Raw genomic sequence first — 23440 nt, 5'->3', positions numbered from 1 at the left:
GGCGTTTGCTGGTTGAGTGTGGGGAGCAGAAACCGTCCCATTGTCGGTGCTTGGGACCGAAGACGACAATAGTGCCTCGCCTCTGCCCTCAATGGCCCGCCGACAACAGCCGCCCTCATGTTTTTCCAGGTATCTTCTGCAACAGGAAATTGCCAGAGGTTATTTTTAGCTTCTGGTGATTCTTGCCGATTGTCGTGCTTGTTCCAGGACTAACTAGTCTTGGCTGCTATGACGTGCGCCCGAGAGACAACCAAGCGACTTTCTTGCTGCATGCGCAGTTTTTTCCGTTCCTATTTTTATACCATGCCTATTTTTAAATCCCGCCCCATATAGCCCGCCGTGTGCTGGACGATCTGAGCACCAGCCAGCTGGCCAAAGCCAAGCACTATGTGTTCCAGCCCAGCGATCTCGCTGACTTCAACAAAAAGTACGACCATCCGCGGTCCAACGCCACGTCTGCCACGGCCTCGGTCAACCAGTCTGAGACCGGTTCGCCGTACCCAGCCTTCGACGAGGAGCACATCCGCTACAAGTACCGCCCCGAGGTCACCATCGAGCTGCACGACTTCCCGTGCCCGCTCGAGACCACGGATCTGCAGAGGCTTTTTGTTGCATACAAGCGCGACGACAACATTGTGCGCATCAAGTGGTTCAACCGCAACCGTGCCATTGCCTGGTTCACCAGCCCCGGACTCGCCAAGCAGGCACTCGAGGACCTGCGCACCAACGAGCTCGTGCATGCCAAGCAGTACCATTTTGAGGCATCGGACATGAGGTACTTCAACCCCGACAGCAAGATGGCTGACATCACCGGCTCGCCTGCTGGCACCCTGAGCCGTCGCCGCACGATCAGCGGAGGCAGCGGCCTGGCCCGCCGCAACACCGTCAGCGGGGCGTCGCACTATAACCGTGGAAAGATGTTTGCCGCAGCCAGTGCGCACAGCAACGCGATGCCACCTATCCCGTCGGTGTTCAACCCCAGCGTGCTGGCACACAATGGTGCTGCGCTGGCACACAATGGTGCTGCGCTGGCGCATAACATCAACGCTGTCGCCAATGGCAGTAGCGCCACAGCCAGCCCGATCCCGCCGGCCCGCCGTCTTCGCCGCTTCTCAAAGCCCACCATCTAGAGCGGAGGACCGCCTTTTCCCAATGTCCTATTTTCTACTTTTCTCAAACTTCCAATTCTAAGTGTACTTTTTCCCTCAACATTCACTATCTTTTAACCAACATTGCCTCCCACATACCCTCTAGGCTCGGTGAACCGATATATTGTAGAAGCGCCTAGTTGAACACATCCTTGAGCGGATCCACCGGCAGCGGGTTCTCCTTGAGCCGCGCCTCGCGCTCCTGCTTGGCTGCCAGGTGGGCATCATACTTGGTCGCCTTCTGGTTGCGCACAGCCGAGCGCACAGCCGTCGGCGAAATGTACCTTGGGTTTTCGTACAGCGTCGGTCCGCCAAAGCTGCCCTCAAAGATGCGGATCAGATTCAGCACAAACCGCGGCCCAATCTCGACCAGCGTCGGCTTCGCGTCCTTCCCCATGTCGCCGCCGGTCTCCGGGTCCTTCTCGACAACCTGGAAGTTGCGGAACCACACGCGGTTGTCCACAATGCTGAACGTGTATACGTGGTCAAAGAACGGCTTGCTCTTGCGCGCGCCCTTCGGCACAGCAAATGTCTGTGTAAACACCTCCTTCAGCAGCTGCAGGTGCGGCTGCGAATCAAAGTTCGAGTCAAACGACAGGATCGGCCGCGAGCCCTTCAGGCAGTTGCCCGTCATCTTCAGCTCGTCCATCGTGTGGATGTTCTGCACGTGGAACTTGAAGCTCGGGCCCGACGGAGCGCGCGACATCCACAAATACAGGTCAGTGTGCTTCCGCGCCTCAAAGTAAAACACGTTGTTGCAGTTGTGGATCTCGGCCAGCTCGTTTAGCACGTCCATGTCCTGCTTCGCCTCGACCTTGGACTCCTTCTTCGAGTGCGGCAGCAGAGCCTCCAGGTCGTTCATCAGGTGCCGGTGCCGGAACGTCACGCCGCGGCTCGCCACCATCAGCACGCGCTGCTTGATGTTTGAGCGCTTGTCCTTCTCCTCAATGAGGTCCTCGACGTCCTTGTATTCTGTCTTTGCCGTCTTGTAGAGTGTTGCCATTGCTGCTGTATGAATTGAAATAGAAGGGTATTTTGCTGAGCAGGAATAAAAGAAGCGCGCGCCCTCAGCGATCCCAACACCAGCAACTTTCCCCAGCGAAAAAAAGTTTGAAAATTTTACTCATCACAGAAAATGGAAATCGAATCAAGATCAACGACCGGGAAGCCTGGGCTCTGCCGCATCTACTCCTCCATCTCGCTGGGCTTGATCATGCCCGGAATTGCCTTGGCCTTCTCCTTCTCCTCCTGCCTCTTGGCCTCGAGCTCGCGCTCGGTCTCCTCCAGGTACAGGTCGGCCACGTCGCCGGCGAACTCCTTTGTCTGGATCAGGAAGTCGCGCACATGCGTGCGGAACTTTTCAAACTCGTCGTTGAACTTGAACAGGCCCTCAACGAACACCTCGATCTGGCGCTGCGTCAGGTTGGAGAACGCCGTCGTCAGCAGGCCTGCCAGCGACTGGCGCACAAACAGGCTGTTGGTCATGTTGGCAAACTCGGGGTTCGACGGGTCAAACAGCGGCGCCGCAACCTGGTTCGACTCGATCAGGTGGAGCATGCGCGCCAGCACCATGCACTGGAGCCGGAAGCTGCTCTTGTGGTCGTTGTCGGTCAGCACAACAATGACCTCGTTCAGCAGCTCAATAAAGTACGTCTGGAAAAACACGTTCGAGATGTTGCGGTCGCTGATGTTGAAGTTGTTGACCATCTCCAGGGCAATCGTCAGCCCAATGTCGGCAATGTCGCGCAGCGTGTGCTTGAAGCCCCACATCACCGACATCACCATGAACCGGAACTGTGGCGGCGGCAGGTTCAGCGTCGCGTTGAAGCACTTCTGGTTGATGGTGCGCAGCAGCTGGTAGATAGCGAGACGATGCTCCGGGTACTCGGTGAAGTCCTGGTTGATCATGCCCATTGTGCTCTCAAACAGAGAGTCAAAGATGATCGGGATCTTGTCTGTCATCAGACTGCCCAGCTCGTTGACAATCGTGTTCATCGTCTTCAGCACCTCGGCGTCGCGGGCAGGCGGCACGTTTCTGCGCATAGTCAGCCAGCACGGCCTCGAGCAGCGGCGGAACCATGTTGGTGTTGACCGCCATTACCTCGCCCTCGCAGTGCTTGACATACGTGTCGACCAGACGCAGCGTCTCCTTCTTGATCGTGCGCATGGCGCGAATGTCGGCGTGGCGCGTCACAATCTCGCCGCCCTGCGCAATCGACTGCGAAATGAGCTCTGACACCGCCTTGTACAGGCCCAGCATGTCCATGTAGATGCGCCCAATCTGGTTGATGAACCCCTTGCCAATGGCGCCGCACGCCGACACGTTAGTGCGCAGGATGTTGCCCAGCTGCTTCACAAGGTCCACGTTGCGCAGCTCGTTGATGTTGCTGCTAGCGCGGGTCACCAGCTGGTCCCACATGGCATTGGAGGGCTCCATCAGCCCGGTGATCAGCTCCGCCTGCGCCTCGGCGTTGATCTGGGCGCTGATAAGGTAGCCAACGGCCTCGCTGAACCGGTTGACCTGGTGCGGCTCGAGATCCGACGTGATCGCGTTCTGGTTCAGGATGATGTCCTCGACAAATGGACGCTCCTCGCCGGGCTGGTTCACGATAAAGTGGCGACGGCACTTTTGCGCAATCGTCACAAACGTGTCGCACGCCATGTCGCGCACACCCTCGTGCAGCTCGTGCATAAACTCAAACAGCTTGTTGGCGACCGTCTTCAGGAACTTCCAGTGCGCCTTCAGGAACCGCGGGTACTGGCCGACCACATACATAATATTCGACGCCACGACCGCCTTGTTGTCCTTGCCGCGCTTCAGCTCGCACAGGCTCAGCAGGTCCTTGATGATGATCACCAGCACCCGCCGCTCCTGGTCCTCACCCATCGAGCCCGAGATCGAGCCGATGGCCCAGCACAGCTTGTTCAGATTGTTCCACGACCACTCGCTGCCGTCCATCTGCTTGCTCAGCTTCTCAACCATGATCTTCTCCATGTCCTGCGAGTCCAGGTGCGTCAGGTAGATCAGACACTCGCGCTGCGCCTTGTACAGCGTGATCGTATCTGTCTCCTTGATGAACTCGCGCACAATCTCGCCCTCATCGTTCTCAACAATAAGCACCTCCTCGGGCCTTGCCATGCGATCGATCATGACGTAGCGCACGCCGGTCAGGATCTTGGAGTACATCTGGCGCCGGAGCTCAAACGAAAGTGATCCCGTGTTGCCATTGCTGCTGTTGGTGCCCAGGTTCAGCAGCCCGCTGGAGCCGCTGAACGACGAAGTACGGCCGTCCTCGTACAGCCCACGCACCAGCATGTTCCAGTACTCAAGGCAGACCTTGAAAACCTCGCGCTCGTCGATCTGGGAGATGAGCAGCAGGTACTGGTGAGCCTGAATCACGTCGTCGCGCTGCACCTGCGCCTCGACCAAACGCAAGTGGGTGGTCAGGTAGCTGGTCAGGAACAGGCCCATGTTCTGGATAAAGCCCTGCTCAACGTCGCCATAGCTATCCCAGCTGGAGGCCATGTCCGGGTTCGGCCCCATGATCTCGCGCAGGCCCGCAATCGCCATCGTAAACAGCTGCACAAAGCGCGCGTTATACTGATCGCTGCCGTCGCTCAAGCCGCCGATCTCAGTCAGACACTTGATTGTAACGCTGCGTGTAATCTCTGGGCCCAGGAAGCGTGTGCACAAGTTGTCGATCAGGTCTGTCTCAAAGATGTATCCGAGCGGGACCCAGCTCAAGAATCGCAGCAGTGTCTCCAGCGTAGCATTAATCAGGCTGGGCTGCACTGCCTTCTGCAGGATCTCGTTACAGAGCGTGTAGATCGAGCTGAACTCGCCGCACATCTGCTGCTTGAGGTTCCTCGTCTTAGCCTGCGTCATCTGCTCGGCCGAAAAGTCAAACACCTCCTCACTGAGCAGCTTCAGGATCGCCATGTTGTTTTCGCACAGCGACAGGTTCGACCTGCTGGTCTGCACAATCTCTGGGATAAACGACGGCCAGTTGTGCGGCCACTCCTGCTTCAGAATCTGGACAAGACTGAGATTGATCTTGTTCAGGAACACCCGGTTCTGGCGCAGCGACTGCTCAGTTGATGCTGTCTTCAGAATCACTTCAACAATAAAGTTTTTGATGCCGTTGCGCTGGTCCGCAGGCAGAATCTTCCACCGTGTCTGAATGAGCTTGTCCAGCACCTGCAGCGCAATGAACTTTGACTGCACCGAGCTGGATACTGTCAGAATTCCATCTGCCCGGGTCCATGCCAGCTCGTGATCCTTGAACTCGGTCAGGACCTGCTGGGCCATCTTTTGCTACACGCACAAACCGTGGGTTATTAATCAAAACAATCGCCAGGAGGTGGAATAGGGTTGGGTTGGGTTGGGCCGGGCCGGGGTTGAGCTGTAAACTGTTGTCACAACAAAAACAACTAAAAGCGATTTTCTCCCTGGCACAAATAGAACCAAGTGGAACACATACCTCATCGCCTCTGCCGGTGAACAGCGCGTCAACAACGCGGTCAAACAGCGGGACATCAAAGTCGCGGTTAAAGTCAAGAATCGCCTACAAGCGGACATTATCAATGATGTTAGCAATGTGTCGTCACAAAAACACGCAGTGTCGGACGATGCAGATATTGGACCTCCCACGCGGGGCTTACCTCCATTTGCCTTCAAGCCAAGAGCGCTCTCCTCGCTGGTGAGTTTGGGTGTTGGAAGGGAGGGCTGGTTAAAAACAGTCTGTAGCGGAGCACGCGCGTGTGATGGTGGACCAGCTGATATTTTTTGGTCACTGAGGCCAGGCAATAAATTGAAAGAGGGAAACGTGATTAGGGTGAGCACAGAATGAAAGAAAAACAGACACACTCGTGTGGGTGGGGTGGTTCTCGAGTGGCTAGAGAGAAATAATAATATAAAATTGTTTGTGGAAGTTTGCTCAGCTTTTCCAGAGTAGTAATAGGGAGAGAGAAGAGAAAAGTTGGCCGGCCAGTGCTGGTTTTCGAGCCTGAAGTTTTATATGGCACTTGCCGAGTGTCGTAAGTCGACCTTTCCGCCCCAAAAAAACTGCCAGAACCCAGGCCTAATTCCACAGGCCTTGATCAGACCTGAAAAATAATCTGCGATGATTCGGGGCCAGGGTTTGCTCAGATTTAACCGCGCACTGCTGCGCTGGTGGTGGTAGTGGTGGTAGTGGCCGGTATGTGCCTCCAGTGTTGCGGCGGTGATGGCGATTGTGCTCACGTATATGCCTGGCGAATGCTCAGGCAAATCCCACAAAGTCTGTCGCTGCAGATTCACGCCAGACACCGCCTAAAAGGACGCTCCGCCGCCTAAAAGGACGCTCCGACCGGTGTCTGATGTTGTGAAAATCCCATCTCCCCTTACACCACCTGATATTATTGCTGATGTCCGCAGGAAACCTCCCATCGGTTGTGATACGCCGTATACTTGGGGTATTTCTGGCGCCCATTCGCCACCCCTCGTTAACCAACATATCATCGTACAAGTCTGTACTCCCTCTGCTGCGCGTCAATCGCCTCTGGAGGCGACTTGGATCAGAGATGTACTGCCGATATGCCATATTCGATGTATACGAGGACCGCCCAGATTTGTTTGACCGCAACGAGAATGACGATGGGACAGCAGCAGATAGGTTGATCGCGTTGGAGACATGCTCCAACATCCCATTTATTATCGCCCATGGCCAAACCAGCTTGACAAAGTCGCTTACTATATTCCTCGGCAACCTGGCCGACCCTGACAGCATTATAGGCGGACTGGCAAGGTACGGGTTCTTTGATGCCCACTGGTCTGCAGTCCGTGATCTGACAGTCATATTCGACCACTATGATATGCAACAGACAGGGACATTTCGAGATGGCGCAGTTTCCGACCTGAACAGAAAACTGCTCAATGCGCTGCCCAATGTCTGTGGTATACGCTATGTTGTCTACCTTGACAGCATTTATGGTCAACCGCTGATTGGGGACTTCATCAAGGAGAGGGCTGGATCGCTTACAGAGCTAGATTTTGAAACCGATGCCCCCCATGGACTAGGAATCGACTTGCTGCCTAAAACGCTAACATCGCTCAGGTACGGTGTGGGGCCGCACAGCACAACCACGGTGTTCCCTAAATTCTTTGCTCGGTCGCTCAAGTCGCTAACGCTCGATCGGATTGGAAAACAGGCACTGCAGGATCTCTTTTTCGACGACAGCATCCTCGGCCCAGTCGAATTTACGGAGCTTGTGGATTTGAGCATTCTGTTTAATTACGAGGGCCAGGATCCCTTTGAGTCTCTGGAAGCCAGCGCTGTGAACTGGCCAGAGTTCCCAAGGCTCTCTGATCTCAAGATCCACATCCACAGGCTGGATGCACTCACGGTTTTGTCAATGTTCCCTGTCCACCAGCTTAATTCCCTTGCAGTTAAAAGAGGGTTGAACGCTAGCTGTATCGATGTCTCAAAGATGCCCAAGCTGCTGTCGCTGGTGCTGGATATGTCGGCAGAAGATGCAGAACTGCTTGGAAACGCGGACATGGCGCTTCCGATATTCTTAACCCCATCGCCGCTGAGGACACTGGTGCTTATCTCTGAATCCATCATCAGACTCCCGCAGGATACATACGGATGCAGCATGTTGGAAGAGCTTGATATTTCCAGAACCTCCTTTAGCGTGTCCATCATCGGCATGCTCTCTGGCCTGCCGAAGCTCAAAAAGCTCGTGGTTTATATCGCAAGCAAACGCGAATTGGGCCCTACTCCAGTGCTAGGCCCATCGATAAAGGACAGCCTCGCACCGGTCAGCAAGTCACTCGAGTTTTTAAACTTAGCGCCAACATGGCTAGATCTGGAGCCCATGTATGTCGAGCGCGTGGCATGGTTTATTGCCCGTCTCCCGTCTCTACTTAGGTGGCAACACGAGCGCGTCTTCTCAAGGCATATGGACTATGTTTCCAAGTTATTCGACCAGATATTGTGCAGCGAAGGCGCACAAAATAACGATGTGTCGCACCTACGTGATTTGAGCATGTGCGAGGACTGTAGAAGGTTTTAGCTTTTTCTGATTTGCCATCGGTATAAGCATGCCGCTAATATTACTTCACCAGCCATGCTGAGGGCTATCATAATTTCAGTTGGTCAAGCTGCCCCTTTCCTCGCCATTCCACACCCCGAGGGGTATTTACGGATACAGGCTTTCTGTGGGCTCTCTTTGTAGAGCGTAGGCTATCGCTTGGCAAATGCCGGTACTCGGGTTTAACATGGATGCAACTGGTGAGATTGGGGATACCTCGAGGAGATCAACACACATTGCCAAGAATTCTGGATGATTCTAAAAATGCCACTTTCTTTTGACGGCTAGCGTGCTGCCTCCTGGTTTCTAAATCGGTTTCCCTGAATGATGGCATGCGCTCTAGAGATATCCTGGGTTCTAGAAGACAATGGGTATATAATCCCCTGGCACTGCCAACCTCTCAATGCCTACCATCATCAATAGCTGTATCTTTCAGTTTCCCTCCTGCTTTCACTTTTTTAACCACTTGCATCTGCATCGACACCAGCATCTAAACTATGCGTCTTCCATTCGCCACTGCAACTGCTTTCCTCGCAGCCACTGCTGTTGCAAACCAGGCTGGGGAGCCTGAGGACAACGCTATCTTTGAGCCCTCGTACAACCAGGCAGCCAGGTCATTCGACTTGGACTATGACTTTAACGGCTACGACGGCGCCAACAACCAGCGTGGTCGCGGGTATGGCGCGCTTTTTGACATCCTAGGGTATCTAGCTGAGGGCACCACCATCCCGGCCAGGCGTGTTCAGACCAATCAGCGCGGTGGCTACGAGGATGACTACGACTACGAGGATACGTACAACCAGCGCGGTGGTGTCAATAAGAGGAGCCCTGCTGCCTTTGTGGCTCCGTCGGATGATTGGCTCCGCCGCAACCCTTCTCTTGCCCGGAAGTACCGTAACCACGAGATTATGTTCTAAACCTAACAGCAGATTCTGTGGCTAGCATCAACACATTTTGTATTTCCACCACACCCAGCATTACATCACCAATACACCATGACACTACTTTTATCCACTATGCTCTATATGACAAGATGCATTTTATGCGACATTATACTGTTGTTTTAAACCACCAGCCCATTGTATTTCTCGACTTGGGTGATTAGATATAAGGACGTGAGATCCTAAAGCCATGGGTCGTTCCTCTGCATGCCTGATACGCTACTTGCCACTGGTGCCAGCCTGGTCAATTCCAAACTGAACTAGCATTTTGACCAGATCCACTCCCAGTTCGGATCCATACTTTTTACCCCATTCCTTGAGTTCCTTGTGGTTCTTGCGATCCCTTCCACCGCTGTTGTTTTTTGCCACCACTGCCACCCTTGCCACCCTTGCCACCCTTGCCACCCTTGCCACCCTTGCCACCCTTGCCACCCTTGCCACCCTTGCCACCCTTGCCACCCTTGCCACCCTTGCCACCCTTGCCACCCTTGCCACCCTTGCCACCCTTGCCACCCTTGCCACCCTTGCCACCCTTGCCACCCTTGCCACCCTTGCCACCCTTGCCACCCTTGCCACCCTTGCCACCCTTGCCACCCTTGCCACCCTTGCCACCCTTGCCACCCTTGCCACCCTTGCCACCCTTGCCGCCCTTGCCGCCCTTTTTGCGTTTGCGTTTGCGTTTGCGTTGGTCGTGGGAATTATCGTTTCCAGGGTCTACATACGCTGAACTGCGCTGGTTGGCATTGTTGAGAGCTTGCTGAAGGCCAAGGTGGAGCAAAGAGTTGGCAAGGTCGACTCCCAAGTCAGAATTAGGCCCTTTGCCACGCTGGTCTGAGGCTGCCTCTATTTTGCCAGTGAAATCAGGGATATTGCGTCTGAGCCTTTCAGTATGGTAGCTGGAAGGAGATGCAATAGCATTGTCAGCACCGGGGCCAGGTTGGCAGGTGCCAGCAGCTGTACCAGCGAAGAGAGCAAATGCGGCAGTACTAGCGATACGCATTGGTAAATGGTGACGAGGATGTTGAGGTAGGCTATGCAATCTCTTGAATCTAGCTGTAGTGGTAGAGAGCGTGTTGTTGAGGTTAGGTGTTTAGATGGCAAAGCAGTCATCTCCGCTAGCTTTATATATACCGAGTTAACCTTCGGGCTGGTGTTAATGACGAAACCATTGCGCTTCTAGAAATCGCTTCAGGATAATACTAAATATACCAGCAGGTATAACGGCACCTTTGGCAGCAAAGGATAAGCCGATAGCCCGCTCAACACGTGCTGGTATCCTCAAACAACTCCACGTATGACGTACATCGAGTGGTGGGTTGGCTATGCAGAAATGCAGGCTGCAAAGGGAACAGAGCGCACATTCCAAAAATAGATTCCTCTGCTCGCTGCGTGTCGCAGTGGATTTATTCCCTAGATGCACTGTATTCTACGCAAGTTGCGCCTTGAGGTGCTGGACAGCCATGCCACGATACGACTGAAGGTCGGGCGTCTTGTAATCAACGAGCTTCGGCTGCATCGTCCCACTTGCGCAGCTGCACCTTCTGGGCAAAAAGTGGATCGGTTTCAAACCTCTGCGCCTCCTCTTTCGAGAACGGCCCGCCCTGGAACTTTAGTGACAGTTTGCTCGCAGAACTCAATGCCTCATAGTACTTTTCGTCAACAGCCGTGAGATAGCGCTTCCCGACGACGTGGGATTCAACAAGCTCGCACACTTTCTCAGAGAACCCAAGCTTGCGCAAGTACTCGGCGCCAAGCTTCTCGTGCCCCATGACGCCAACATTAGTCGACCCGTCTTTGGACCGCTTGAGGCCTTGCAGATCGATTTCATCCTGCCCAAGGTCCTCGACTAGCATGCGCTGAAGTTCCTTGGCGGAGCAGAACTGGCCGATGTCGTGGAGGAGAGCGGCTAAGATTGTTTCTTCGTCTGCGCGAGCAGTTGCTGCAAGAAGAGCGGCTTGCAGGGCATGCTCGAGCTGCGAGATGTTTTCGCCGATATATCCTTGCTTGCTGCCAGCCTCCAGGAGCTGGAAGACCGAGTCAACTGTGGCTTCGGGCGTGAGGGTAGTCATGCTTGAGGGATAGAGAGATATTAGAAAAACTTACGTGCGGCGATGGAGAGAGATGTCGAGTGGTGTAATTCCATAGAGCCTGAATGCAGGCCTGATCCTATTTTACAGTAGTCCAGCACCGACACGAAGGGTCGCGGACAAGGGGAACAAAGAGACGCATTAGACGCAGACTCACACCCCCACTTGCATGCCAGTCCATCTTGTCACCGAGCCAGTGCATGATCTCTGTTTTACCATCTAGCATTCACACGTGTGTGCACCTGGAGGATGACAGTCTGCACAGGAATATGCCAACTGTATATCAGGCTGGTGCTCAATGACGTTAAGCGCCAATCAGCCCCGGGCCAGCCCCTTCGAGCTGCAGCTCGCTGAAATACTAAAATGACTACACTAAGGCTGCAGACACAGCCGTGAGCCGCAGCCCCTCACCGGCTTTGAAGTACCGAGCCCAATCTGTCCCAGGTTGCAGGGAGGATATTTCTCCCATGCCAGGCCTGTAAGATTCCAGGATCGGCGACCACGAGGGTATCGGGGCGGCCCAGGTTGTTCCACGCCAGACTGATCGACAAATGTATGTTTTTTTTAAAATTCCTTCAACGCTGGCATACCCCCTGACTCGGTAGGGTTCGGTTTCGTGTTAGCGACAAACACTGCCATCCATCACAGACCAGTGTGCAGCTGTGGCAGGCAGCGTGGGATGCAGGTCCCCGGGCCAGTGCGGCCATGTGGCTGGCAGGAAACCACCAGAACCGCCATATAAAATACCGGCTGCATCCCAGCTGTACTGACATGCAGCAGACTCGTCTAACCAAGAGGCTTTTTTTTTTCGCTAGCTCATCCACCCATCATGCCAGCAATATACACTCTGTCTCCCGAGCAGCTTGCGTCATACCACTCGCAGGGGTTCCTCAAGATCACCGACCTCATCACACCGGACGAGGCCGCTCAGCTTGTCTCTTCAGTGCGCGAGATCCAGTCATGGCCGGACACGCCAGGCAAATGGATGAACTACTACGAGGTCAATAAGAAGACCGGCGAGCGGCAGCTGTGCCGCACGGAAAATTTCACCCCTTACCACGACTTTGTACGCGAAACGGTCACCGGCCCGCGCATCATGTCGATACTTGAGCAGCTTTCCGGCGAGCCGTACGTTTTGTTCAAGGAGAAAATCAACGCCAAGCTCCCCGGCGGCGGGGCATTCCCTGCGCACCAGGACGCGCCCAGCGTTTGTCCACCTAGGACAGGTCAACCATGTCACGGTGCTATTCACTGTTGATGGATCGTACATTGAGAATGGGTGTCTGTATGCAGTGCCCGGGAGCCACAAGGATGGCGTGCTGCCGCAGGAGGCGGACGGGTCGATTAGCAGGAAATGGTGCGATGAGCATGAATGGGTCCCGATTGAGTGCAATTCTGGCGATATCTTGATTTTTGGATCGTACATTGCACATCGGTCGGCGGACAACATGTCTGATACAAACCGTGCTAATCTCTACATGACATACAACCGAGCCAGCGAGGGATATAAGCGTGACGAGTACTACCAGGACAAGCGTGTCAGGTTCCCTCCTGAGTATGAGCGCATCGACGGTGCAGACTACAGCGATGGTGCCAAGATTTACAACCTTGCAACTCCAATCGTCTAACAGCCTAATTATTTTCCTTTCGCCTCAGGCTTCATGCCTAGAAATAAATCATGATGTTCAGTTTGTTGTGCCCCGGTCGGCGCGGGCATCGATGCTAACATCATGGCCGATGGCAATGTCCCGGGACAAGTGTATGGCGATGGGCATTCAGACCTTGCTTCATACAATAGATGGTTAGATCCAGACTGTTAACTTGGGGAATGAGTGGTTATAGAATATATGGAAAAAAATAACTTCTCAAAGTGACTGAGGGGAAGAAGGAAGGCTGGTCGTCTGTCTGGGCCTTTGTACATATGCGTTTCGGCCTTGTCTATGGTGGCGCAGGGGGACTCCGGACTTCGAATGTCAACATGGCTGGCTAACTATCGCCATCTTTGGAAGGAGCTTGAGTGGTATTGACTCTTGTAGCTACATTGGTGGCCATTTTTGTTGTGGCCATTGGAATAGTGGTTACAGTGACCGTGGAATCACAAGTGATTGCTTGGGATGACAACAGCCAGTCCACCTGAATTTTGAGTCTCGGTGTGCCCAGAGTAGTGTTAGGTTATGCTGGTGGTCCAATATCAACAGGCGCATGCCCGAAGCCGTTATTCCCAGGGCCATCATCCATGGTGGCTCAGAAGACACTGTGACTGGCGTCAACGTGGCCCACCCTGCAGCGTGCTCGATGGATGTAGCTAGTAATGATGTATGGGCACACAAATCGACCACATCGTAGGCATTGCCACATACGGTTACTTTTGTCGCTGAAGGTGTCGCAACAGCCAGGTAACAGATTATATAGGCATGTTTTTGCGGCCACCGTGCGTTCTTCCTCTTCGCTTTGCATTTTCTTGCTCAGTATCGACAATAGCTTTATTTCATACCGTCCATCGAGCGCAACGGCACGCCTGATATACCAGCAGATGAGACAATGGCTATGCCTAGTAGTTTGCTGGCAGCAGCTACAGCTATAATGGGCAGTCATCCATTCGAATCATCAGTGGTGTGTGTGGCGCTGATAGTACTGCAAACATTCGCTGAGTCTTCGGAATACACTCAGCATCCTTGGGAGTACTTTGCTGGATAACTGGCTGTGAGAGGTGTATATATAGACAGGATGCAGGGAAGCGAATGGAAGATAGGAAAACAAAGTACAGACGCCGCTTGGCTTTCCCTCCAAAGCTCGCCTGTGCAGATTCAGACATTGTGCAGCAGCGTAACTAGGATGCTAGGTTGCGGCAGGGAGCACTGTGGTGGACATGGCGTCTCTCTCGTAGCCAGCGTCAATCTAATTTGATAATCGGTGATCCGCTCGAAAAATGCACGTAGACGGCTTTGACGCGTCGTTCAGCATTTGTTTTGACCAGGTGCCGACAATTCGCTGCGCTCAGTCGCTTTTCTTCTCCCTTCTATTTCCTCATTGCCATTTCCTATTCTATATTCCACCAGTAAGCTACAAACATGTCCGAGGTTGAGCTAGACACAAAGGCGTTTCACCGCCGCGCAAAGCGCCTGCTAGATTCGTGGAAGGTGAGTTTCGTTGGAAATCAGTGGAAAAGCAGGCTACAGGCCAGCAACAGAGGATTTCACGCGTGAACTAACTGTCTTGTTGGCGCGTGTTAGAATAACGGCCTGGCTGGTAGCAAGGGCTCGGATGTCGACACAGTGTTGCTGCTTCAGGGGCGGTCTGACGAGACCAACTCGTACACAAAGACGATTGCAACGCAGATGTGGCTCTTGGGCTACGAGTTCCCTAACACACTGATGCTGTTCACGAAGAGCAAGCTGTATATCATTGCCAGCCCGAAGAAGGCCAAGATTCTGCAACCGCTGCAGGGCGTGCCAGACGGCGTGCCTATTGAGATTCTCATCCACGGCAAAGACGCGGCAAAGAACCAGACGGTATTTGATCAAACGATTGCGACCATCCAGGAGGCCGGGCCGAATGTCGGTGTGGTGGCCAAGGACACCAGCAGTGGCAAGCTGGTCGATGAGTGGAACACAGCATTTGAGCCGAGCAAGGGCTCAATGACTATGGTTGACGTAAGCCACGGGCTGTCGCGCGTGCTGGCGCTTAAGGAGGATGGGGAGCTCCAATATGAAAAGACAGCTGCATCGATTTGCTCGACGGTGATGCAGGATTTCTTTATCGAGGACATGGCCAACACATTCGATCAAGAGAAGAAGGTCAGCAACATGAAGATGTCAGAGCGGATCACGGGTGTGCTGACCAACGACAAGCTGTCCAAGCGGCTATTTTCCAAGGTGAAGATGCTCGACATGGTCGAATGGAGTACTGATCCGGTGGTTCAGAGCGGCGGGCGCTATGACCTGTCGCCGTCTGGTGCCTCAGATACAGCGCAGCTGCATGCAGGCACCGTGGTGTGCACCCTGAGCATGCGGTACTTTATGTACAGCGCATCTATCTCGCGTACGTTCCTGGTGGATCCGACGCCTGAACAAGAGAGGAACTACGGGCTTTTGCTCACCTTGCAGAAGCAGATGCTCGACTGGGTCAAGCCTGGTGTCAAGATGGGTGCTATTTACAGCCAGGCTGTAGCGTATGTGCGTGAGCACCGGCCCGATCTCGCAGACAACTTTGTCAAAAACTGTGGATTTGTGACTGGAATCGAGATGTGTGACGGTACCAACATAATCTCAGCGACATGCGACGAGGTTGTGCAGGTCAACATGGTCCTCACTCTACGCGTGGGGTTGGAGAACATGACCAACCCTAAGGCGAAGGACAGCCAGTCGCGCACCTATTCCTACCAGCTTGTCGATACGGTGGTGGTCAAGGAGTCGGGGGCCGAGTTTCTGACAGTCTGCAGCAAAGAGCCCAACGACGTGCTGTTCTTCTTCAACGACGAGGAGTCGACGCCAGCAGCAAAGAGCGAGGCCAAGCGCGAGAAGAGCAGTGCCAGCAGCTCTGCGAGCCGCCGTGCGCCAGTAACCCGCACCTCCGCCATTCTGCCCTCCAAGTTCCGCAGCGAGGAGAAGGAGGAGGAGTCCAGCATGCGCAAGCGCCGCGAGCACCAGAAGGAGCTGATTGCCAAGCTGCTGGTTGACGGCCGTCGCCGCTTTGCCGGCGATGAGGGCGACGATGGCGAGGAAAAGCAGGTTATCAAGAAGTTTGAGAGCTACAAGCGCGAGACGGCTCTTCCGCGCGAGGCCCAGAGCTGCCGCATCATCGTCGATGAGCGCGCCGACACAATTGTCCTGCCCATCTATGGTATGGCGGTGCCGTTCCACATCTCGGCGCTGAAGAACATCAGCAAGAATGACGAAGGCGAGTACGTCTACCTGCGCCTGAACATGGTGTCGCCGGGTCAGGGTGTGGGCAAGAAGGAAAACCTGCCCACTGACGACCCGACGGCGACGTTTGTGCGCTCTCTTACGTTCCGATCGACCGACGCGGTGCGGATGGCCGAGATATTCCACAGCATCCAGTCGCTGAAGCGCGACCAGATTAAGCGTGAGACTGAAAAAGCGCAAATGGCCGACATCATCCAGCAGGACCGTCTCGTGCCGATCACAGGCCGGCGGCCGATCCGACTGCCTGATGTGTTTATGCGGCCGGTGGTTGATGGCAAGCGGTTCCCATCGGCACTGGAGATCCACAACAACGGCCTCCGGTACCTGTCAACCGGGCGCCACAACAATGCGACGATCGACATTCTGTTCAACAACGTGCGGCATCTGTTCTTCCAGCCGTGCGACAACGAGCTGCTGGTGCTGATCCATGTGCACCTGAAGAACCCGATCATGCTGGGCAAGAAGAAGATGCAAGACATCCAGTTCTACCGTGAAGCGTCGGACGCGTCGTTCGACGAGACCGGCAACCGCCGCCGGCGCTTCCGCTATGGCGACGAGGACGAGATTGAGGCCGAGCAGGAGGAGCGCCGCCGCCGCCGCCAGCTCAACAAGGAGTTCAAGGAATTCGCCAGCAAGATCGCCGAAGCCAGCAACCACGAGGTCGAGGTCGACACTCCGTTCCGCGAGGTCGGGTTCAACGGTGTGCCTGCGCGCGCCAACGTGTTCCTGCAGCCCACGGTTGAGTGCCTGGTCCACCTCAGCGACACTCCCTTCTTCATTATCACCGTGGCCGACGTCGAGATTGTGCACCTGGAGCGCGTGCAGTTTGGCCTCAAGAACTTTGACATGGTGTTTGTGTTCAAGGACTTTAAGCGTGCGCCTGTGCACGTCAACACGGTGCCGATGAAGCAGCTCGACAACGTCAAGGAGTGGCTGGACTCTGTCAACCTGGCCTACACTGAGGGTCCGGTCAACCTCAACTGGGCCCAGATCATGAAGACGGTCAACAAGGACCCCGCTGGGTTCTTCGAGGACGGCGGCTGGGGGTTCCTGGCCCACGACTCGGATGCCGAGGGCGAGTCGTCCGAGGAGGAGGAGAGCGAGTTCACCGTGTCTGAGGATGAGTTTGACGAGTCCGAGTCCGAGTCGTCGGAGGAAGAGTCGGACTTTGGCACCGAAAGCGATGCCTCTGACAGCGACGTTGATGAGGACGAGGAGTCGGGCGAGGACTGGGACGAGCTGGAGAAGAAGGCCAAGGCGTACGACGACAAGCGCGGTGTCCCTGGCGACAGCGACAATGAGCGCCCGCAAAAGCGCGCCCGCAGAAGATAGTCGGGCATATCTAGCATCTTTCCCCGTATTTCTTCACTGTTTCAAATCTCAGCTGCCTAAAAAAAAGTCAGCAGCCGTGGATGACATTGGCACTGGACTAGGACACCAGCATGCGCTCAAATGATTACATACACGTGTTCATAAGGGACATAGAGGCTAGGGCATCAATTGAGAATAGTCTAATGGCAAATCGTGTAGAACAGAATGTACGCAGTGCGGTCCTTCTTCTCGTCCAGTGCATCGTCGACTGAGCTCAAACAGTCAATGTCAACGTCATCAAAGCGCAGCCACTCGTTCGAGGCCCTGAGCAGGTCGCATGTGTAATGGCCGCCCGACGCATGCGAGCCGTGGTGGTACACGACGCCGGTCAGGCGGTACTTTGCGTTGCGGTACTTTGCCACGTTGGCACCCTTGGCAAACCACTTGGGCGACAGCGTCAGGGTGGCCGGGTACTCGATAAACTTGTGCACCTTTTGCACACCCTCGTTTGGACAGAACACAAAGCGCTTCAGGTGCAGCATCAGCACCGGTGGCAGGCTCTCGAGCAGCACCTGCTTGGTGGCATCCACAGCACTGCCACCAGGCAGCGGCATGTAGCCCTCAATGACCTCGGGGGCAACAAATTCGTCAAAGGCGTCCTCGATCGACTCGACGCTGTCCGACGAGATGTCCAGTGCCAGCCATTGGAACGGCTCGCGATTCGAGCTCTGCGGCGCGCGGGAGATTGAGCCGTTGCTGATTCCAGCCAGGGCTGCGCCGGGGATGCTCAGGGTTGAGCGCAGCGAGCCGCCAAAGATCTGCGATATCGGCGTCCTGGTTGATGCGCCGCCATCACGTACGAGGCTGGCCTTGTTCTGGTGGCCGACCTCAAGCCAGTCATCGCTGTCTGCAGCCACATTTGCGCCGTTGGCAGCCACCGCAACACCCTGCCGCTTTGCCTGGTACACCTGCATGATCGACGCCAGCTCATCGTGGATTCCGTCGACAAGATAGCTCATGAACTCTTGCGCGTCCTCCTGCTGCCCACGCAGGGTCTGGAACACGTTCTTTTTCCGCAGTGCCTCATACACGTTCTCGGGGACAAATGGCTCGTCCAGCTCACTGGCCAGCTGAGCCAGCGCTGTGCGATCTCGCTTGAACTCGTGCACGTACTGGATCAGAGCCTCTAGCAACGGTGTGGATGTGTTGAAGCTGAATGCAACGTTCTCCTTGATGCTCCACAGCATGTTGTAGAACGGCGCACAGTACAACAGGGCCTGCAGGACCACGTTCATGAAGCACATGTTGCCTGTGTTAACTAGCCCGCGCGGCTGGACCGGCGGCGCGTCAAATGCGACAGCCCAGTTCTCCAGTGCCTCCTCCAGAGACCTGAATCCTCCAGACTTCATTCCGCTGCCCTGTCCCGCAATGCCTGATGTATTTGCTACACCGTTGGTACCAGGCTTCGATGCATTGGCTGCGGGGTTGCTGCTGGGGGCGGCAGACCATCTTTTATCAACTGTGCCCAGCTGCTGGGCTTTGGTTTGGGCGCTGGTGCAGGCTTAGCCTCGGACTCGGGCGGGTTGGGTGTATCTACTGGCCTTTCCTTTGGCTGCTGTTCTGATTTGGGCTGCGGTTTTGTGCCTGCCGCTGGTGGCGCGACAATGCCGTTGCTGCGGTCACGCCTGGCTTTTTTACGCAGTCGGCGCTGGTTCAGCTGATTTTTCCAGTAGACTATTGTGTGTAAACGCGGATGCATGCAGCAGGGTAATTAAGATAAGTGAGGACGTTATTGTACTTGCGCTACATAGGGTGCTTCTGCTAGCAATGCTCATCTGCTCCGAATCCTTACCTGGATCGTCAGGAATGTAGAGTGGGAGCTACATAATACGGCAAGGATGACGGTGTATGGCTGTTAGTCATCGTGCTGCTGAGCGGGGGAGCGGTGGGCTCAACAAAAAATCCAGCACGTTGAAAATTTTGGTGCGCAGGTAAAAATTTCTCGCTTACCTTAACATCTCGCTGGTGTTTGGCAACGTTGATTGCGAGCCTGCCGATTTTGAGCAGCGACTGCTCAATGTCCGGATTGATCTGGGGTACCGCTATGCTGGGTGCGTAATTGTTTCTAGGAGCAGTCTTCTGCTGCTGGTGCTTCCGCTCTTTTGGCGCCGCTGTGGGCTTGCTGGCAGTCTGCGTAGTTCCACTCTAATAGATTGCTTGCACACATTAGTCATATTTGCACTGGCCGCGAAATCCCCAAGGCACAGTTGGCTGAATCCGACACCATACCTTTGTTACGGAAGCCCAATTCGCCGGCATTGTGGTGCTGTTTTACTGTTGCAAATTAGTAATTTTGTATGTGTCCGTGTGCTTGGAGCGTGCCTATGCTGTTTCCAGGAATCCAGAGAAATAAACGAAAAAAAAAAGCGTGGTGGGAAAGTAGAGCGAGAAACCCCTTGTACAATGAAAACGTGTGGGGAGACACGGTGGTAGCTTGGGCAAGAGAAGGGCGCTGTAAAAAGTTGGCAAGAGAAAAGTGTAGGGGAGGGAGAGAAAGGTGCATGCGACCAACGAGGGGTTCAAAGGGCTTATTCTTGGGCTGTCGGCTTTTTTAGCGCTCTTTTGCCTCTGCAGCAAAGCCAGCTCCACACCCGCTACAACCCGCGAACATACCGCTTGGGCGGCGTCAAAAGTCTGGCTGATGGAGGGAGAATTCGTCAGCACAGATTCGGCGTGACCCAATCCCTAATCCCGTGATCGGATCGCCATCTAATCTCGTCCTGCTGCTGATCGTTATCTCCGGCCTTATGTGCTGGGGAGCGGGTGGGGAGGCCCAAAGCGCGCCGGTCTGGCCCCAGTTGCGCTGAAATCGCCAGCTGCATGGGCCCAGAGGCGATTTTGCGCTATAATCGCTGAACAAGAAAATCGAGCCAGACGCCGAATCTCAAATCTTTTTTGTTTTTTTTTTCGAATTCTCAATTCGGCTCCTTCTTTTTCCTTGTCTACGTTTTTTCATTTACGCAAAAGACTTTCCTTTCAAAAATGTTCCGCAACGCTGCTGTCCGTGCTGCCCAGCTCTCTGGCCGTCGCTTCCAGTCGACTGCCTCGGCGCCCGTCCTGGCCCAGGCCGAGCAGACCTTTGCGACTCTGCCCAAGACCGAGCAGGTGCAGGTTATCAAGCGGCTCAACGAGGTCATGAAGGGAGACTGGACCAAGGTTTCCGCTGAGGACAAGAAGGCCAGTAAGTAGAGACAGGACTTTTGCAATGGTGGTGAATCAGGGCAAATTCAGCGGGGCACATTTGGCTAACGACATCTCTCGCAATAGTCTACTATGCTACGTACGGCCCGCACAACTACCGCCGCCCGCACGTCAAGAAGGGAGATAACATGAAGGTGGCCATCGGCGTCATCGCCACCATCGCGGTCAGCTTCACCATCTCGTCTCTGGTCCGCTCGTCGGGTAAGTACATAATTCATTCTCAGCGGCTTTCGATTATCATCGATCCAGGCCGGGGAGATTTTTTGTCGGCCATGACTATCATCACTTGATAAGAGCCCGGATTTTTCCCACTTTGGCTTCACGTGGGTGTAACGGCACCTGTGTTTCGGCAGGTATCTATGACCCCGCACTAAATGTGACCGTTCCTTTCTGTTGCTGTAGTTCCCAAGCAGCGCACGCTGAACAAGGAGTGGCAGGAGGCTTCGAACGAGATTGCCCGCGAGGCCAACATGAACCCCATCAGCGGTATCTCGTCGGAGGGCTACGCTGGCAAGGGTTTCGTCCAGCACGACTAAACGGCAATCTCTGTCGCGTCGCTACTTGTGCGGATGGCAATGCTGCCGGCCTAGATATCATTTTCTTTCTTCGTTTTAGTGAACAGACATCTTTTTTGAAACTCAGACGGCTAAAAGAATCGAAGGCACCTTGAACACACTACTATGTTCGCAGCAGCGCGCGCTGGAGCTGGCTGGAAGCGGGCGATGATCGCAGATGCTTGATTATGAAATCCTGGTTCCACACTTTTTGCTGCTTTTTGCATTGATGGGCGCCGTTCCTGCGACCCAGTCAGCTCTCCTTCACTCTTCACTTTATAGAATATACAATGTCTTCTCAATCATACTACGACGTGCTGGGGGTTGAGCCGACAGCAACGGACAGCGACATAAAGAAGGCGTACCGCAAGCTGGCCATGCAGTACCACCCGGACAAGAATCCCGAGGGCGCAGACCAGTTCAAGGAGATCAGCCATGCGTACGAAACCCTTAGTGACCCAGACAGGCGCGCAGCGTACGACCAGTACGGCCCCGATGGGCATGCCCAGTGGCGGCGCCGATGGTTTCGGATTCAACGACATGTACTCCGAGTTCTTCGACCAGGGCGGAATGTTCAATATGCCGCCGCGGGGGCCGCGGGCCGAACGGCACCCGCTCGGCGTGAGCCTTGAGGACCTATACAAGGGCAAGCGCATGCGCATGAAGCTGGTGCGCTCCGTGCCCTGCAAGCACTGCAAGGGCCTGGGCGGCAAGAAGTCGGTTCTGCGGGACTGCATCACGTGCGATGGCAAGGGCTTCAGGGTGGCAGCACGGCAGGTCGGGCCGGGTCTGATCTCGCAGCAGCAGGTTTCGTGCCAGGCGTGCCATGGTTCTGGCAAGATCATCCCAGAAAAGTACCGCTGCCGCAAGTGCAAGGGCGAGCGGGTGATGGATGAGAAGGATACAGTGGAGATTTTAATCGAGCGGGGCATGGCTGACGGGCAGACGATTCTGCTCCAGGGCAAGGGCGACCAGGAGCCGGGCAAGGAGCCAGCCGACCTGATGTTTGTGCTGCAGCAGAAGCCGCATAGTGTGTTTGAGCGGTCCGGCGACGACCTGGTGGCTAATGTGGAGATCGATCTGGCCGAGGCGCTGTGTGGGCTGTCGCGCGTGCTGCTCACCAGCCTCGATGGCCGTGGGCTGCACGTCACGCATGCGGGCGTGATCCAGCCGGGGGACGTGGTCTGCATCCAGAACGAGGGCATGCCGCGGGCTAAGCGGCCCGCGCGACTCGGGCGATTTGTTTGTCAAATTCAGCGTCAAGTTCCCCGGCCGCGCGTGGAAGCCCAGCGCAGAGCTTGTCAGCATGCTGCCGAAGACTCGCTGGCCGGAGCCCGCCAAGGACGCTGAAGTGGATGCAGTCACAGCCAAGCCCATCTCGACCGATGAGTTCAAGGCACGTGTGCGGGCCAACCGGCACGCATTCGGTGGGGAAGCAGCCGACGCCTACGACGCCTACGCTGGCGCGCAGCCCGAGTGCCAGCAGCAATAGAGAAAGATAGACCACATAAATGATTTTATTACGTAACTCTCAAGTGTCTTTACTGGCTGGCGTCCTTCTGGGCCTGTGCCAGGCCGTCCCTGAAGCCGTCCTTGTAGCCAGCCGAGTAGCCGCCCTTCTCGTTCTGCCGCTTGTTGATGTTGGCAGCGAACTCGGGGTCGGCGCTCTTGCGCAGCGTCATACGTGCATGGAACTGGATCGCATCAGGCATGTTCTTGTGAGCAAAGCCCACGCGCAGCGGACGGCCGCCAAAGTCCTGCTGGTTGAGCTCGGCGATGGCGTCGGAGCCGCGCTTCGCCACATCGCTGACCTCAATGGCCGATGGCGCCGGCAGCGCCGCCAGCTCCTCGATCGTCGACGGCAGATCGCCGCTGTACAGCTTGATGAACGCATTCGCGTACGGCTGCTGGTTGCGCGCCTGCGGGAAGTGGTACTCGTAGACCGGACCGTACTTCTCAAACAACGGCGCCAGCTTCTCCTCGGTCGTACCCAGGGGCAGGTTGGTCACGTACAGGATGCTCGAGGCGAGCCCGCGCGTCTGGATGCGCTGCGTGCGCATAGCGGTGGTGGCGACAGTGCGAAGGGTGGAGCCGAACATTTTTGGTGTCTGGTTGTGCGGAATTCAGATATATATAAAA

General features: G+C 55.2%; 13 protein-coding genes across 13 annotated transcripts; 6 read left to right on the top strand and 7 right to left on the bottom strand.

Annotated features, from left to right (window-relative positions):
• Positions 1-87: 87 nt before the first annotated feature.
• DL89DRAFT_124701 (uncharacterized protein) lies at positions 88-1214 on the bottom strand. The gene has a single exon (XM_040883254.1). It carries the CDS (start codon positions 1035-1037, stop codon positions 297-299), a length of 741 nt encoding a protein of 246 aa, XP_040744906.1. The 5' UTR covers positions 1038-1214; the 3' UTR covers positions 88-296.
• On the bottom strand, positions 1208-2616 carry DL89DRAFT_124746 (Brix-domain-containing protein). The gene has a single exon (XM_040883255.1). It carries the CDS (start codon positions 2149-2151, stop codon positions 1285-1287), a length of 867 nt encoding a protein of 288 aa, XP_040744905.1. The 5' UTR covers positions 2152-2616; the 3' UTR covers positions 1208-1284.
• DL89DRAFT_321732 (exportin CRM1) lies at positions 2334-5816 on the bottom strand (the record flags this gene model as incomplete). Its single annotated transcript, XM_040891300.1, has 4 exons — positions 2334-3155; positions 3205-5463; positions 5630-5713; positions 5757-5816. 4 exons carry the CDS (start codon positions 5814-5816, stop codon positions 2334-2336), a joined length of 3225 nt encoding a protein of 1074 aa, XP_040744904.1.
• Positions 5817-6533: 717 nt separating this feature from the next.
• On the top strand, positions 6534-8291 carry DL89DRAFT_266380 (uncharacterized protein). Its single transcript, XM_040887070.1, has one exon. The coding sequence runs from the start codon at positions 6555-6557 to the stop codon at positions 8202-8204; it is 1650 nt and encodes a 549-aa protein (XP_040744903.1). The 5' UTR covers positions 6534-6554; the 3' UTR covers positions 8205-8291.
• Positions 8292-8638: 347 nt separating this feature from the next.
• Positions 8639-9232, top strand: DL89DRAFT_124677 (uncharacterized protein). Its single transcript, XM_040883253.1, has one exon. The coding sequence runs from the start codon at positions 8720-8722 to the stop codon at positions 9137-9139; it is 420 nt and encodes a 139-aa protein (XP_040744902.1). The 5' UTR covers positions 8639-8719; the 3' UTR covers positions 9140-9232.
• A 16-nt stretch (positions 9233-9248) lies between these two features.
• DL89DRAFT_313568 (uncharacterized protein) lies at positions 9249-10324 on the bottom strand. The gene has a single exon (XM_040891010.1). It carries the CDS (start codon positions 10161-10163, stop codon positions 9468-9470), a length of 696 nt encoding a protein of 231 aa, XP_040744901.1. The 5' UTR covers positions 10164-10324; the 3' UTR covers positions 9249-9467.
• A 326-nt stretch (positions 10325-10650) lies between these two features.
• On the bottom strand, positions 10651-11361 carry DL89DRAFT_124671 (uncharacterized protein). The gene has a single exon (XM_040883252.1). It carries the CDS (start codon positions 11230-11232, stop codon positions 10660-10662), a length of 573 nt encoding a protein of 190 aa, XP_040744900.1. The 5' UTR covers positions 11233-11361; the 3' UTR covers positions 10651-10659.
• A 637-nt stretch (positions 11362-11998) lies between these two features.
• DL89DRAFT_266379 (phytanoyl-CoA dioxygenase) lies at positions 11999-12943 on the top strand. Its single transcript, XM_040887069.1, is given in 2 exon segments — positions 11999-12457; positions 12477-12943. The coding sequence occupies 2 exon segments, from the start codon at positions 12080-12082 to the stop codon at positions 12876-12878; spliced, it is 780 nt and encodes a 259-aa protein (XP_040744899.1). The 5' UTR covers positions 11999-12079; the 3' UTR covers positions 12879-12943.
• Positions 12944-14273: 1330 nt separating this feature from the next.
• On the top strand, positions 14274-17588 carry DL89DRAFT_266378 (FACT complex component Spt16; the record flags this gene model as incomplete). Its single annotated transcript, XM_040887068.1, has 2 exons — positions 14274-14390; positions 14484-17588. Coding segments are annotated over exons 1-2 (3087 nt in total), but the record flags the coding sequence as incomplete, so codon positions are not given.
• A 50-nt stretch (positions 17589-17638) lies between these two features.
• Positions 17639-20025, bottom strand: DL89DRAFT_266377 (cysteine proteinase). Its single transcript, XM_040887067.1, has 5 exons — positions 19776-20025; positions 19497-19691; positions 19339-19366; positions 18993-19220; positions 17639-18963 (listed from the first exon to the last, which is right to left on the bottom strand). Exons 1-5 carry the CDS (start codon positions 19803-19805, stop codon positions 17687-17689), a joined length of 1758 nt encoding a protein of 585 aa, XP_040744897.1. The 5' UTR covers positions 19806-20025; the 3' UTR covers positions 17639-17686.
• A 503-nt stretch (positions 20026-20528) lies between these two features.
• On the top strand, positions 20529-21283 carry DL89DRAFT_321726 (cytochrome c oxidase subunit V; the record flags this gene model as incomplete). Its single annotated transcript, XM_040891299.1, has 3 exons — positions 20529-20727; positions 20814-20948; positions 21150-21283. 3 exons carry the CDS (start codon positions 20529-20531, stop codon positions 21281-21283), a joined length of 468 nt encoding a protein of 155 aa, XP_040744896.1.
• A 280-nt stretch (positions 21284-21563) lies between these two features.
• DL89DRAFT_266375 (DnaJ-domain-containing protein) lies at positions 21564-22827 on the top strand. Its single transcript, XM_040887066.1, has 3 exons — positions 21564-21740; positions 21787-22543; positions 22566-22827. Exons 1-3 carry the CDS (start codon positions 21592-21594, stop codon positions 22791-22793), a joined length of 1134 nt encoding a protein of 377 aa, XP_040744895.1. The 5' UTR covers positions 21564-21591; the 3' UTR covers positions 22794-22827.
• A 15-nt stretch (positions 22828-22842) lies between these two features.
• Positions 22843-23400, bottom strand: DL89DRAFT_256403 (uncharacterized protein; the record flags this gene model as incomplete). The annotated part of the gene is made up of 1 exon (XM_040885441.1): positions 22843-23400. One exon carries the CDS (start codon positions 23398-23400, stop codon positions 22843-22845), a length of 558 nt encoding a protein of 185 aa, XP_040744894.1.
• Positions 23401-23440: the final 40 nt, after the last annotated feature.

The sequence above is a fragment of the Linderina pennispora genome, assembly GCF_002104995.1.
Source record: "Linderina pennispora strain ATCC 12442 chromosome Unknown DL89scaffold_4, whole genome shotgun sequence".
NCBI lineage: Eukaryota > Fungi > Kickxellomycota > Kickxellomycetes > Kickxellales > Kickxellaceae > Linderina > Linderina pennispora.
Note: the sequence above shows the minus strand (reverse complement) of the source record. Positions and strands in the feature narration are given on the sequence as shown.